At 35.0% G+C, this 14,455-nt stretch overlaps 1 protein-coding gene across 6 annotated transcripts in view; it reads left to right on the top strand.

Moving 5' to 3' along the window:
- Positions 1-14,455, top strand: part of WWP1 (WW domain containing E3 ubiquitin protein ligase 1) — a 123,710-nt gene that overhangs the window by 101,078 nt on the left and 8,177 nt on the right. For all 6 annotated transcript variants that reach the window (XM_076005180.1, XM_076005178.1, XM_076005177.1 and 3 more), the window contains 5 exons: positions 91-231; positions 4,944-5,064; positions 9,663-9,767; positions 12,311-12,407; positions 12,863-12,935. In XM_076005180.1, the coding sequence (XP_075861295.1) occupies positions 91-231; positions 4,944-5,064; positions 9,663-9,767; positions 12,311-12,407; positions 12,863-12,935 (537 nt within the window). The remainder of the gene's footprint in view (positions 1-90; positions 232-4,943; positions 5,065-9,662; positions 9,768-12,310; positions 12,408-12,862; positions 12,936-14,455) is intronic.

Raw genomic sequence — 14,455 nt, 5'->3', positions numbered from 1 at the left:
GTAAATCAGTGTATGTATGTGTGTGTGTGTATATTATATATATAATGTATATATATTATATATATATATTTACTTATTTATTTCATCCAGAGACAACAACATCGAAGAATGTGGCTTAGAAATGTACTTTTCTGTTGACATGGAGATTTTGGGAAAAGTTACTTCACATGACCTGAAGTTGGGAGGTTCCAATATCCTGGTCACTGAGGAAAACAAAGATGAATATATTGGGTAAGGTGATATGCTTTTTTTAAGCTTAATTTCTAGAACTTCTAGAACATGTTAGAACTAAATCCTCTATCTGTACCCTTAATTGTATCCCTTTTTCACTCCTTTGAGAAGTTCTCAGCAGTACCAGTGTTCTTGAAGTAAGAGAATATTTGACAGCCTTCACTTTCCCACTGCCACTTCCTGTAACCATTCTGCCTTTGCTCAGATCAAAAATATAAAACATTGACACTACAAAAGGCTTTGCAAAGAATGTGCAGCCCTTCATTTTTAGGTGAGGGTGCTGAAGCTCTGTTAGGTAGTAGCAAAACCAACTCTGGAACTCAAGCTTTGACCATCATTCTAATGCTCATTAGTTAGTCGTGTCATTTTTCCTTTTTTAATTTATGCTTTTAATAGTGCTCACCACAACCTCTGTTTTGAAACTCTGTTGTATTGAATTCCATGGTCCCATATCATACTGATTTTCTTCATTTTTCTCCTTTTTAATGGTGGTTCTCTAAATCTCCATGTCCTAAATATGGATGTTTTTCTAAGGCTCTTTGTTCATCCTGCTTCTCTAAATATTCTGCTACCATAGCTTCAAATTCATAAAGTAATATCTGAACTTTAGAAATAAGCTCCATTTGCCAGGCAGGTGCTCCAAACTTTTTCAGGAAAGAAACACGTAGTACCGTAAATTTTTTAGGCTGCCGGCCACATATGGTTTTATTCCAACTCCTCAGCTCTGTGATATAGTGCAAAAGCAGCTGTAGACAATGTGTGAACAGGTAAGTGTGATTATGCTCCAATAAAACTACTTTTGGACACTGAAGTTTGATTTCATATGATTTTCATATCTAAAAATATTATTCTTTTAATATTTTTCAGCCTCTTTTTTAAAATGTAAAGACTATTCTTAGCTCACATGCTGTGGAAGAAAAACAGATAGTGGGCCACATTGGGCCCTGGAACCATATTCCTCAACTACTACATGACCCCTTAAATTTAGCATGCCCAAAGTGAAATTTTTCCTTTTTTCTATCATCTCTTGTTGACCTCTTCTATGAATGGTACAGCCATTTTCATACTCTTTTAGACTTGGATTTTAGCTATTATCATTGTCTCTTCCTTTCAGGTTTTTTATATTTGTTTCAAAAATGGGATCATATCATTCACATTACTCTGTAGCTTGCTTTTTCTGTGCTTCAGGTCAGTAGAGATAGATCTAAATCATATGCTGAGAGCTAGATAAATTATGGTATATCTATTCTATATTATTCAGCCATTTCTGCTACTAGGGATCATTTAGGTTGTGTCCAGTTTGAGCTTCTACATAAAAGGCAGAAGAAAACCTCCTTGAGCGTGGATCCATACATCCCTGCTACTTGTCTTTGTGGGATAGAGTTATAAGAAGTAAATTTATTAGGTCAAAAAGTATTTAATATCACTGTGTTGCTTTTCAGAAATGTCAAAGCAATTCTTTCTTCTCTTCTGTAAAATGCTGTAGCCTTTCAAATTCACATCCTTAGTGTCTCTCTGCTAACTAAGTTAAATGCAGCCACCTTAGCATGACATTCTAGGCCTCTTCCTATTTTTCTGCTAAACCAGTTCTCTCTGAGAGAAATTACAATAACTGATTTTCTTTGTATCTTTGTACTCTCTGAGGTATTTTTCTTTGCTTTGTTGTGCAGTGAGCATTTATTGCTTATTGGAAAAAAACAATAAAGCTTTTTATATTTTGAAGAAAATATATTCACAAAGAGAGTACATAAGGCACTGTTCTTTCTCTTTGTTAAGCCTTAAGCCTTCCAAAGTCCAAAAATAGTTATTAAATATTATAACCTAAACATTTAAAAAACTGCTGTCAATGGTTTCACATATCAAAAGCAGTTTAAATAAAATTTCATCATGTGAGGTTTATATTTATTAATGTTTTGCTGCTTTAAACTTTATGCTTTGTGTTCAGGTAACCACTATTTTAAAAAAATTTATCTGTGTAGTACTTACTATGCAAGAATTGATACCTAATCCTGAATACAACAATTTTTGGAGGATTTTGTTTCAGTCTCATACAATAACAAACTGTAATCTTGTTTTTTTAAGTTTGTTCTTGAAAATTTTGATAATACTCTTCTCTTTTAGTTGTGATACCTTCAGTGCCCAGCATAAGACCTCAGTGATATGAAAAAATGAATGGTAGAAATATGTCTCAAGTACTGTGAGAATCAAGGTGGAAAGAGAGATGTTGTTTCTACTGGGAAGAGTTGGGAAAGTTCTTTTTTATAGGACTTTGTGTATGAGTTAGGTCTTAAAAGTTGCATGAGAGCTTGCCCAGTAGAGGAACAACATTTTGGAAGAGGGAGAATAGCAAGAGCAGAATTGAGGTTTTAAAGGGATTAGTTTGTCCTGGGAATCTATAACTACTTTGCTGTGGGAATGGTATAAGATGGTGAGAAATAGTGGCAGAGACAGAAGCCTCCAGTGTTAGCCAGGTTCTAACGTAAAGAGTCAGCAAAAACAGACCAAGATGGGATGGTCAGAGTTGTTTTTGGAAAGACTATTCTGGCATCCATGTGGAGGATGAATTGGGAGTGACAGTGGAAAAGAGAGTAATTAGAGACAAGAAGACTTGTTAAGAAGTTGTTTCAGTAATCTAGTAGTGAGGCCTGCAATGGCAGATGCAGTAGAGATAAAAATGAGGAAATGGACTTTTTAGGATATTACAGGGATAGAAATGGTTCCAATTCGGTGATTAATCAATTTTGTGTAGTGAGGGAAATAATATTTGATGGTTAAGGTCTCTGGATTGGTTGACAGTTTAAATTTTGTTAGTGGAATATCCAACTCAAGAACAGATGACCTATAAATATAGTCTTAAATTTCAGGAGGGAAGCAGGATTTAGGAATTTAAGAATCTCTGGCTTTTCTGTGATAGTTGAAACTTTGGTAGTTGAAATGATCATCTTTAGAGACTGAATAGTTAGAATAGAAAAGGAGGCAGAAATCTAAGTAACACCAAGGTTTCTGAAATAGTTAAACCAATGAAAGCAACGAAAGAGTTGCCAAAGCTGAGTCAGGAATGGCAGCATTACTGTACCCAGTAAAAAATTGCATGAGAGTTGGGAATGCTAATGCACAGTGTTATAGGAAGTTCATGTAGCATGCACACTGTCCTCTTGGACATTGGGCTTGGCAATTAAAAGTTTCTTGGTGACATTGGCCGGGCGTAGTGGCTCATGCCTGTAATCCTAGCACTCTGGGAGATCGAGGCAGGTAGATCACTCAAGATCAGGAGTTCAAGACCAGCCTGAGCAAAAGCAAGACCCCGTCTTTACTAAAAATAGAAATTAATTGGCCAACTAAAAATATACAGAAAAAAATATTAGCCAGGCATGGTGGCGCATGCCTATAGTCCCAACTACCCTGGGAGGCTGAGGCAGAAGGCTTGCTTGAGCCCAGGAGTTTGAGGTTGCTGTGAGCTAGGCTGACACCATGACACTCTGGCCTGGGCAACAGAGTGAGACTCTGTCTCAAAAAAAAAAAAAAAAAAAAAAAAGCTTCTTGGTAACATTAATGAGGAAAGTTTTTTTATTCTTGGGGAGAAGATTTTGTAAGGCAAACTATCGTGATTTAAAGTTTGGATGAATAGGAGGTGAGAAACAATGAGTATGGTGTACTCTTTTAATAAGTGTGGTAAAGGGAGAGTACTTTAAAAGAAACACTGGGTTGAAGGAAGAATAATCTTGAACACTTTTGTGGACAAATCAGAAGAGGAGTAGGAAGGTAGAATGGAGGATATGGGACAAAGAGGGGTCAGTAATGGATGAAGAAAAGTTTTAGAGGCAGCAAGATGAAAGGTTTGCCTTAGAAAAGCATAAGACCAGCTTTTTTTGAACATAAAAAGAGGAGTTAGGAATGGGAGGAGTATGGATAAATTGGCTTTCTTTTCACCTGCTAGTATCTCTTTTCAACATTAGTGTATGCTGTTTTTCTAGAAGCTCCTTTCTAGACCCATCTGCTTTCAGAAGCTCTTTACACAGATTTTGAGTCCCTGACAGATTTTCTTCCTTTTTTAAATCATACTTCCTCACTCTCCAACTGCTTTATGTGTTTTCTCAGAATGTTCCGTGTTCATCTTAATTGACTTCTTCCATTCCGGTTAGGAAATCTTCATGTTCTCCAGTAAACCAACATGTAAAGAACTTCTTCTCCAGCTTTAAGTCTTCTCAGACCTAAACCTATCCAAGCACACGGCCTGTGGACAGATTGTCATCGCACTTTATTGAGATGGCCCCTTGCTTCCCTGGTGTGGAAGGGAAGGGTCCTCTTGGCAAATGCTTGGTGTGAGGAGAGACTGTTAAATGGCTGGCCATTCCTTTTCCTGTGTCAGCACACAATATTTGGAGTTATTTGTTCAATGTAAATGGGAAATAATTAGCGCTAGGATTTGATTGTTGTATTGACAAGTGAAGAAATTTCTATTTTAAAAGCATCCTTTTTAATAGCTACCAATGTGCTAAAACTCATTTCCTCATGGAGAAGCATGTGTTAACACTAAAATTACATTTGCACATAATATATACACATGCACACATTTATATTTGTGCGTGTTGTGCGTGTATATATGTATTTCCTCTTGGAAAAAGAAAAGGAACTTAAGAAGTTCTTGATGTTTTTAAGCCTTTTACTTCATATACAGATTACCTATTTTTAAATATCGCCTTTATTTTCAGTTTAATGACAGAATGGCGTTTTTCTCGCGGAGTACAAGAACAGACCAAAGCTTTCCTTGATGGTTTTAATGAAGTTGTTCCTCTTCAGTGGCTACAGTACTTTGATGAAAAAGAATTAGAGGTTAGGTGTTTTTATTATGCTATTGTGGGGAATGTTAAGCGGGAGGGGCTGTGTTTGTGCTTTTACAGAACAGCATCCACACATTTTTAAATCATGTAGCTACCTTTCATTTATCCCGTTGTTTAGGTGGCGTTAATTCTAGCGTTGGGTGAGAGTTTTGATTAACTCTGATAACATCATGAGCACAAAATCATCAATCAGTGACACCTGTTAGGGGTCATAAAAAGTGATTGGAACATTATTAATAATTCTAAGAATTTTCTGAAATCTCTGTTTAGTAGTGAATTGCTCCAAAGATCAGAGTCTTAAGTCATGAATTTTTAGTGGTCTTAACTGTATTTAGACTGTTAGAAGTATATCAGGAATTCTTTGTATTTGTATGAGATAAAGTACACATAACATAAAACTTATCATCTTAACCATTTGTAAATATTTAGCACGGTAATTTTAAGTATATTCATGTTATTGTGCATCCAGTCTCCAGAAATTTTTCATCTTGCAAAACTGAAACTCTATACCCATTAAACAACAGCTCCTCATTCATAACAGCTCCTCAACCCATAAACACCCCAGCTCCTGGCAACTACCATGCTACATTCTGTTTCTAAGAGTTTGACTACTCTTGATACCATCTAAAAGTGAATTCATACGATATTTATCTTTTTGTTTCTGAGTTATTTCACTTAGCATAATATCCTCAAAGTTTATCTGTGTTGTAGCATGTATCAGAATTTCCTTCATTTTTAAGACTGAATAATATTTCATTGTGTATATACACACTATCATATTTTATTGTCTATTCATCCCTCGATGAACCTTTGGGCTCCTTTTTGCTATTGTGAATAATGGTGCTATGAACATGGTGTACAAATCTCTGTTTGAAATCCTGCTTTCAATTGTTTAGAATATATACCCAGGAGTGGTATTGCTGGATCGTATGGTAATCCTATATTTAATTGTTTAAGGAACCTGCCATACTGTTTTCCATAGCAACTGTTCCATTTTATATTTCCATCAAAAGTATAGAAGGATTCTAATTCCTCCACATCTTCAATACCTGTTATTTTCTGTTTTTGTTTTGTTTGTTTTTCATAGTAGCCACCCTGATAGGCAATGTCATTGTGATTTTGATTTGTATTTCCCTAATGATTAGTTACCAGGAATTCCTGAAGTCTTGCTTTCTTGTATAGATTAGAATATAGGCAGGGCATTAGAATAGTCTTTGGCATTTCCTTTTAGTCCCACTTTGGGTGCAATATTTTAACTGCAGCCATGTTGGACCTGCTACTAAGAAACTTGGTTCATTCATGTAGGGAAATGTGCATATGAAAAATGGCATCTAAATATTTTTGAGACAGGGACTCTCTCTTGCCTAGGTTAGAGTACACTGGCATCATCATAGCTCACTGTAACCTCACTGTAACCCCTCCCAGGCTCAAGTGATCCTCCTACCTTTCTAGAGTAGTATTTATTAATCTATTTTAAAATCACACTCTTCATTAAGAATCTGAATAAGAACAATCTTGCATCCTCTAAATTCAAACATCAAAAATATTCCACAAACCCAATTAAGAACACCTATTTTAGAGGCCCACCCAGTCAAAGAGGCAGTGAGAGCCCTATATTAGTGCAGACATGAAACTAAAACATTAGGTCAAGAAGGAAAAGAAAAGGAGCATACTTTTGGTAATATATATGAAATAGTAATGAAAATATACTGTTGGTAATGTTTATAATGTTCTCACATACAACCCTGTGAAATAGGTAGCCCATATGATAATTCTCTTTTATATATAAGGAGACTGAAGCTCTTACTGGTTATTGATTTCCCTTTACCTGATAGTACAGAGCTATAAGAAAACACACATTTTTTTTTTTAGTTTTGCTTTGTCTTAATTTTTACTCCTACTCTATTATTTTTTTTCTACTCCCATTAATTGTCTCTACCATGAATAATACCACAATAATGGTTATTCATACTGTTATCCAAAATAATGACTTCATAATCATGTCCCCTTTATAGGTTAAAATTTGTTTAAACTTTAAGAAGATATAAGAGTCATTCTTTATAAAAATGCATATCACACTAGGCATAGAAGGCAAGTTTTATAGTTTGATAAAAGGCATCAGCAGCAATAACAAAAAGCTCCCATCATTCCAAATGGTAACATTTTAAAGGTTTCCTGAGATTGGGAACAAGGCAGAGATGTCTACTCTCACCATTTCTTTTCAACATTGTACCAAGTGCCATAGCCAATGCAATAAAACAAAAGCAGAAATAAAAAGCATAAGGGTTGGAAAGAAGTAAAACTGTCTGTATTCACAGATGACAATATGGTTGTCAGCTTAGAAAATCCTAAGAGACCTACCAAGTAACTAGTAGAAATAATAATGAATTTAACAAGGCTGTAGGTACAAGGTTAATAATAAAAAGTTAATTGTATTTTTTGTACTAGTAACAGACACTTGAAATTGAGATTTTAAAGTTTCATTTACTAAAACATAAAAAAAATGAGCAAATTTAACCAAAGGCACATCAAAAAATTAAAGAAGACCCAAATAGATGGAGAGATATACCATGTTATATATCAAAAGACTAAATATTGTTAAAATATTAGTTCTCTCCAAATTGATTTATAGGTTCAACAATATCCCAGCAAATTTTTTTTTTAGAAAATTACAAGCTGATTCTGCAATTAGAAGGAGACCAGGTATAGTGGCTTATATCTGTAATCCCAACACTCTGGAAGACCAAGACAGGAAGAGTGTCTGAGCCCAGGAGTTTGAGACCAGCCTAGGCAACATAGTGAGACCCTGTCTCTACAAAAAATAAAAAAATCGGAGGAGCACAATGACATGTACCTAGTGGTCCTAACTACTCAGGAGGCTGAGGCAGGAGGATTGCTTGGGCCCAGGAGTTCTAGGCTATAGCAAGCTATGATTGTACCACTGCACTCTATCCTGGGCTTCAATGTGAGATCCTGTTTTAAAAAAGAAAAAAAAAATCATAAGCATATATGTGAAAGCTGAAAAGAAAACTTGGTATAGGCAGAAGTTTCTAAGGGAGAATGCAAAAAGCAATAACTAAAACAAAAATATGGATAAATTCAACTTTATCAAAACTGAAAACCAAACCAGGCCAGATGCAGTAGCTCACGCCTGTAATCCTAACACTCTGGGAGGCCAAGGAGGGAGCATTGCTTGAGGATTTCGAGACCAGCCTGAGCAAGAGCGAGACCCCATCTCTACTAAAAATAGAAAAAATTAGCCAGGCGTGGTGGCATGTGCCTATATTCCCAGCTTCCTGGGAGGCTGAGGCAGGAGGATCGCTTGAGCCCAGGAGTTTGAGGTTGCTGTGAACTAGGGCGACACCATGGCACTCTAACCTGGGCAAGAGAGTGAGACTCTGTTTCAAAAAAAAAAAAAAAAACTAAAACTAAAAACCAAGGCATTGTTGAGTAAATGAGAAGACATCCTACACACTGGAAGAAACTATTGAGACAAAGGTCTTATATCCACAATATATTTTTTAAAAACTTATCATTCAAAATGAGACAAAAAACATTTTAAAATGAACAGAGATTCACTTCACAAAAGAAGATATACATATGGCAAGTAAACACATGGAAAGATACTTTATTAGTCTTTGGAGAAATGCAAATTAAAACTAAATGAAATACCAGTCTGGGATAGAGTTGGTAATTTCTTATAATGTTAAATATACATCTCCCTTATAACCTACAAGTTCCACTATTACATGTTAATCCCAGTGAAATCAAATATATATCCATACAATGAATGTACATAAATATTCATCACAACTTTATTTATCAAAGCCAAAAATTGAAAGTAACCTAAATATCTGTCAATGACTGAATGGGTAAACAAATTGTTGTATATTCATACAATGGAACACTATTCAATGATATGAAAGAATGAACTACTGGTACAACAACATGGATGAATCTCAAAAATACTGCATTGAGCAGAAAAAAAGTGTGTGTGTGTGTGTACTAGATATGACAAAAATAGGTATGTGTACATATACATAACATTCTCAGAAAGACAAATGTAATCTAAGGTGAAATTATTGATCACCTAGAGCCAGATTTGGGGATAATGGCTACAAAAAGTGATATAATGATAATGTTCTATATTTCGTATTTGTAGCATATTTTATTCCCAAATAGGCTGAATAAATGAATAATGAGGTTAGTTTACTTTTTACTTTTTAAAAGCATAGATTTAAAAAAAGAGGAACCAGAAATTTATGTTTGAAACAAATCAGTTTAAATACCCAGTTTGGACTATATGTAAAGGAGATACACTTTTCAGTACTGCTGATGTTTTTCTTGAAGAATAGTTATTGTAATGGTTATTTTCAGTTTGAGTTCAATGAACATAGATAAAATAAAGTACCAAAGAATTCTTTATGCTAAATTGCCACACATTTTGTTGGATTTGCTTACTTTAATCATTTGCTCTGCACATCACTGTTCACATAATTATGTGCATAACTGTGCATTAGAAAATTCTAGTCATATAATTCTTTTCTTCACTAAATCTTTATTGTGGCCTGATTCTGTGCTCACTTCCAGGTTATGTTGTGTGGCATGCAGGAGGTCGACTTGGCAGATTGGCAGAGAAATACTGTTTATCGACATTATACAAGAAACAGCAAGCAAATCATTTGGTTTTGGCAGGTATTCGCTTTTATCTTTCTGAAACAAAGTATTCAATGAAAATATTTTCTAATTGGTGGTTATAATTAGTTTATATTTTTTAATGGAAACTGCTTTGGGATATGATTTTTAGTTTTCCAATTCTAAATCTGAAGTGCATAGTGTGAACACTTATTCAAAATATTTTTCATTGCTTCTTTGGACTGTCTTTCTAAATGAAGGAATGAATGACAGAATTTTTAAGCAATAGTTTAATGGTAATAGTTGTAGGCATAGCCTTTTTTCTAAAGGTAACAAAGTAGTCTATAAGTTTCACTCAATTCTGGAAGTAAGAAAGTATGCTTATAATGAGAAAATGAGTACAGATACTTTAATGCCTCTGAAGGTAATAAAATGCTAAGGAATTAGAATAATCTGGGGGATAATGTCCAAGAAAGACTTTATTTACTGATTTATTTTTATTTTTTGTGTGTTTTGGCTTAAACTGTAATAGAATAGTCTCTGCAATCCAAGTGTACCATACTAATTTTGAAGCACATTTCAATAGAATTTTTGTTTTATTTTGTGTGTTTGAGAATTTAAAATCTCTAGTCCAGGGATATTCTTCACATAAATATGATACTAACTGAGACTCATTTGAGCAACTTGATGACTGAACTTTTGGTTTACTTCTACTTGTTTCACTTTTGGGTGAAAAGTAATACTGGGTTTTATATTACCATAGTAAGATTTCCCCAAAGTTGCATGTTTTCATAAGGATATGTGTTATGAGTTTGTTGCCTAATATTTTAAAGAATGGTGGATCCTTCTAGAAATTTATCTTAAAATATACTTCAACATGTATAAAATGGCACATACCAAAGTATTTAATGTGGCATTTTGGTGTACTAACAGAAATGAAACAACCTAAACTGTCCATCAGGAGAAGACTGAGTAAATAAACTGTAGTATATCTGTTTTATAATTCTATACCTTATAGTCATTCTTTTTCTTTCCTTTGTTAATATGCAAATTAGCAAAAATATTGGAGAACAATATGTTTCAATACAATATTAAGGGGAAAGGAAGATGATAGGCAATGTGTATAATATGGTGCTATTTGGTTAAAAAGAAAATTTGTATTCTGTGTAATAAAAGTGTATGCTAGTATATGAACACACCATCTCTGAAAAGACAGGGAAGAAGCTGGCAGCAGTTCTAAAGGGGAGCTGGGCAGTTGGAGGCAAAGGTGGGAAAGCTGCTTTTCATGCTGTACCCTACATATTATCTTCTCAAGTCTATACTGTTATCTGTTATAAATGCATAAGTAAATAGGCAGGAATAAATCCATTTTCAAGCTGAAAGTATCTGAATTGCATTATATACAGTATGCGGGCAGGTGTCTGTACTCTCTTCCCTTTTAGGCTCTTTACTAGCTTCCTTACACTTGATATTTCCTGACTTTCTGTTTGGACATTTGTATCTGCATAGCTAAGGAGCTTGTGTTTAGGGTTATATAAATTCAAATGAATATTTGTTTTCTGAATTGGGTTTGTTTTAGGGAAAGTGGTGAGGTTTATGGCAGACATGATAATAAGCTCTATTTCTTGTGTTTTGATGAAATTTGTGCGACACAGTTCTTCACTGAAACATTTTTGGTCATGATTGGCACAGTGTTTTGTCTTATCCTTAGCTGAAGTTTATTCCTTATTTTCAAGACACATTTCTGTGCTCAGTCTGCTCCCTAAATTACTTGCTTTCTGTTATACTCAAACTAGTCAAATCAGTATTTCACCACATTACCCATTTATGTCTTTCTTTGAAAAGAACTACTCAGTGAAATAATTTCAGAAGAATATATATGCTTTGGTTTTTCAGATACCAGTCAGGAAGAACACAAAGCATGGAGAAAATGGAATTTAGTAAGAGAAAATCCCACAAACTATTAAGAGTGGCAGTAGGGAGGTGTTCATTTGTTTTCTGTAGCGTAAATGGGAGAGAGAGGTGACTCAGGGAAGAATAACGATGCTTTAGAAATCAATAAGACCTGAGTTCAAATGCTAGTTCTGCCACTTACCAGCAGTTTGAGAAGGACAAGTTATTTAACTTGTGGAGGTTTTCATTTTCTTATATATGCAGTGGGGATGCTCACGCTGGTACCTGTCTCATAGAATTGTCGTGTGGGATAAATACACGAAAGCATTTGGCAGGAGCCCTTAATAAGTGACAGCTGTTATGTTATAACCCGACATCTGCCCTGCTTGTACCTATTAGTGGTGTGACCTTAGACAAGTGACTTAACCTTCCTGAGCCTCTCTCATTTATTTCCTGTCTGTAAGATGTATGTAATAGTAACAGTGGCCCATCATGTTATCGTGAGGATTGACTGAAGTAAGAATTTATAGCATACTTAGCATAGTGCTTCACCTTAATAAATGATAAATCCCATAGCAAATTTTTATCACATGTCTTTTGAACCAATTTCACGTTCAGTATTATTTCTTCAAGTGTCTACTATGTTTTTCATTATTGAAGATAACTTAGCATTTATTTTATATTAAAGTACATTTGATTTTGTTGCACAGTTTGTGAAGGAGACAGACAATGAAGTAAGAATGCGACTGTTGCAGTTTGTCACTGGAACCTGTCGTTTGCCTCTAGGAGGATTTGCTGAGCTCATGGGTAAATATAGTTTCATTACATTTTCTCTGTAGATAATTTTATGATAGTAATGGCCTTAAGACATAGGTAGACTTGAACCCAAGGATTATTCTTCTGTGCTCTGTATGGGGCTTCTTCCAGAAGAAAAAGGAATGGTTAATATCAAAGGCATTAGTAAGACAAAAATGAAAATGTCCTCGTATAGCCTAGATGGTTATTACTTTGCTCCCTAGGGTGATTGTGAAGGGAGCAAGATTCTGTAGAAATAGTTTCTTTCCACTGATGTAATTCTTCTTGCTGGATCTCTGCAGCAGTAAGAAGCTTTTCCAGGCAGAAGAAACTTACAGTGTGAATTTCTTCTTTTGTTTTTTCTATGTCATTCATATGGCTACGTGACATGTTCTGTTACTTAACTAGTTATCAAAACCAAAAAGTTTAATAGACCAGATAAATTTTGTCTTATTTTCCTGATTTAGGAAGTAATGGGCCTCAAAAGTTTTGCATTGAAAAAGTTGGCAAAGACACCTGGTTACCAAGAAGCCATACATGGTAAGTTCAAGAATCTTAAATAGAAAGACGAAAGCCAGAGAGAATCATTTTGTTTTTAAAAAATACAATTAAGATTCAGTATAACTGCTTATTCATTAAGGTAGTCAGAATTTCAATTTTGAGACAAGAGTGATTTAAATACACTTTAGAATGAGTTCTTTTTGGTTAATAGAAATACTTGGGAAATGCATCCATTGATTCAACAAATATTTAGAGTATCCACTATGTATAAAGGAAAATTTAAGTGCTACTCACTTTTTACAGAGTTTGTACTCCATGTGGGGCACAAATGACAATAGATAAACAAAGAACTACTTGCAAATTCTGGAAAGTCCTTCAAAGGAAATTAGTACAGTAATACAGAACTGAAGGGAATCTACTCTGGATTGGGTGGTCAGAGAGAGTTCTTGGAAAGGATAATGTCTAAGTTGAGTTTGATAAGTAGCATGCTGTGGGAAGAAACAAGGGAAGAGCAATCTTTGAACACAAATGCTGAAGTAAGGAAAGACCGTGAAGAAAGAAATTGTTTTTCAAGGAAATGAAAGATGATTAGTATGATTAGAACTTAGTAAATCAGGGGATTGAGAGATAAAAAATTTGGAAATGTAGACAGGTGCTAAATTATGTAGAGCCTTATAGCTAATATAAGAAATTGGGATTTCATTCTAAGGAAAGTTAGACAGCTTTGAAGAGTTTTAAATAGCAAGAAAAATCATTCTGGCAACAGTGTAGAGAAGGAATTGGATGCGAGGGTGAATGCAGGGAGATTAGGTACAAAACTGTTATATATATATTTTTTATTTTTAGTGTATTATGAGGGTACAAGTGTTAAGGTTACGCATATTGCCCATGCCCCTCTCCCCCCTCGAGTCAGAGCCTCAAGCGTGAGCATCCCCTAAACATTGCACATCTCACTCATTGTGTTTATATATACCCACCCCCTCCTCACCCATTCCACCTGCCCGACACCCGATAAATGTTATTCCTTTATGTCCACTGAGGTGTTGACATTAATAGTTAACCAGACCAAAGATGACAGCTTAGAGTTAGGTGGTGGTTCTTTTAGCAGGTCAAAACTATTTTCATACTAAGCCATTATTTGCCTTTTTATTGTTTTGACAATTATACGTATGGTACAAAAGCAATGGGGATGGGCAGAACTGCTGGTGCCTTAGCACAAATTAAGGCAGTGGCACCAAACTGCTATCTGTATATTCTTCAACACCACACACTTGCAGTTTAAAGCAGGAAAAAAAAGGCAAGTTCACTGAAGTTTGTTTTTTATGAAGTAGTAAAAATTATTAACTTTATTTTTTTTTTTTTTGAGACAGAGTCTCACCGTGTTGCCTGGGCTAGAGCGCTGTGGCATCTGCCTAGCTCACAGCAACCTCAAACTCCTGGGCTGAAACAATCCTTCTGCCTCAGCCTTCTGAATAGCTGGAACTACAGGCATGCGCCACCATGCCTGGCTAATTTTTTCTGTATATATTAGTTGGCCAATTAATTTCTTTCTATTTTTA

Source organism: Microcebus murinus, chromosome 7, assembly GCF_040939455.1.
Source record: "Microcebus murinus isolate Inina chromosome 7, M.murinus_Inina_mat1.0, whole genome shotgun sequence".
Classification (NCBI taxonomy): domain Eukaryota; kingdom Metazoa; phylum Chordata; class Mammalia; order Primates; family Cheirogaleidae; genus Microcebus; species Microcebus murinus.
This window is presented reverse-complemented; position numbering and strand designations above follow the sequence as displayed.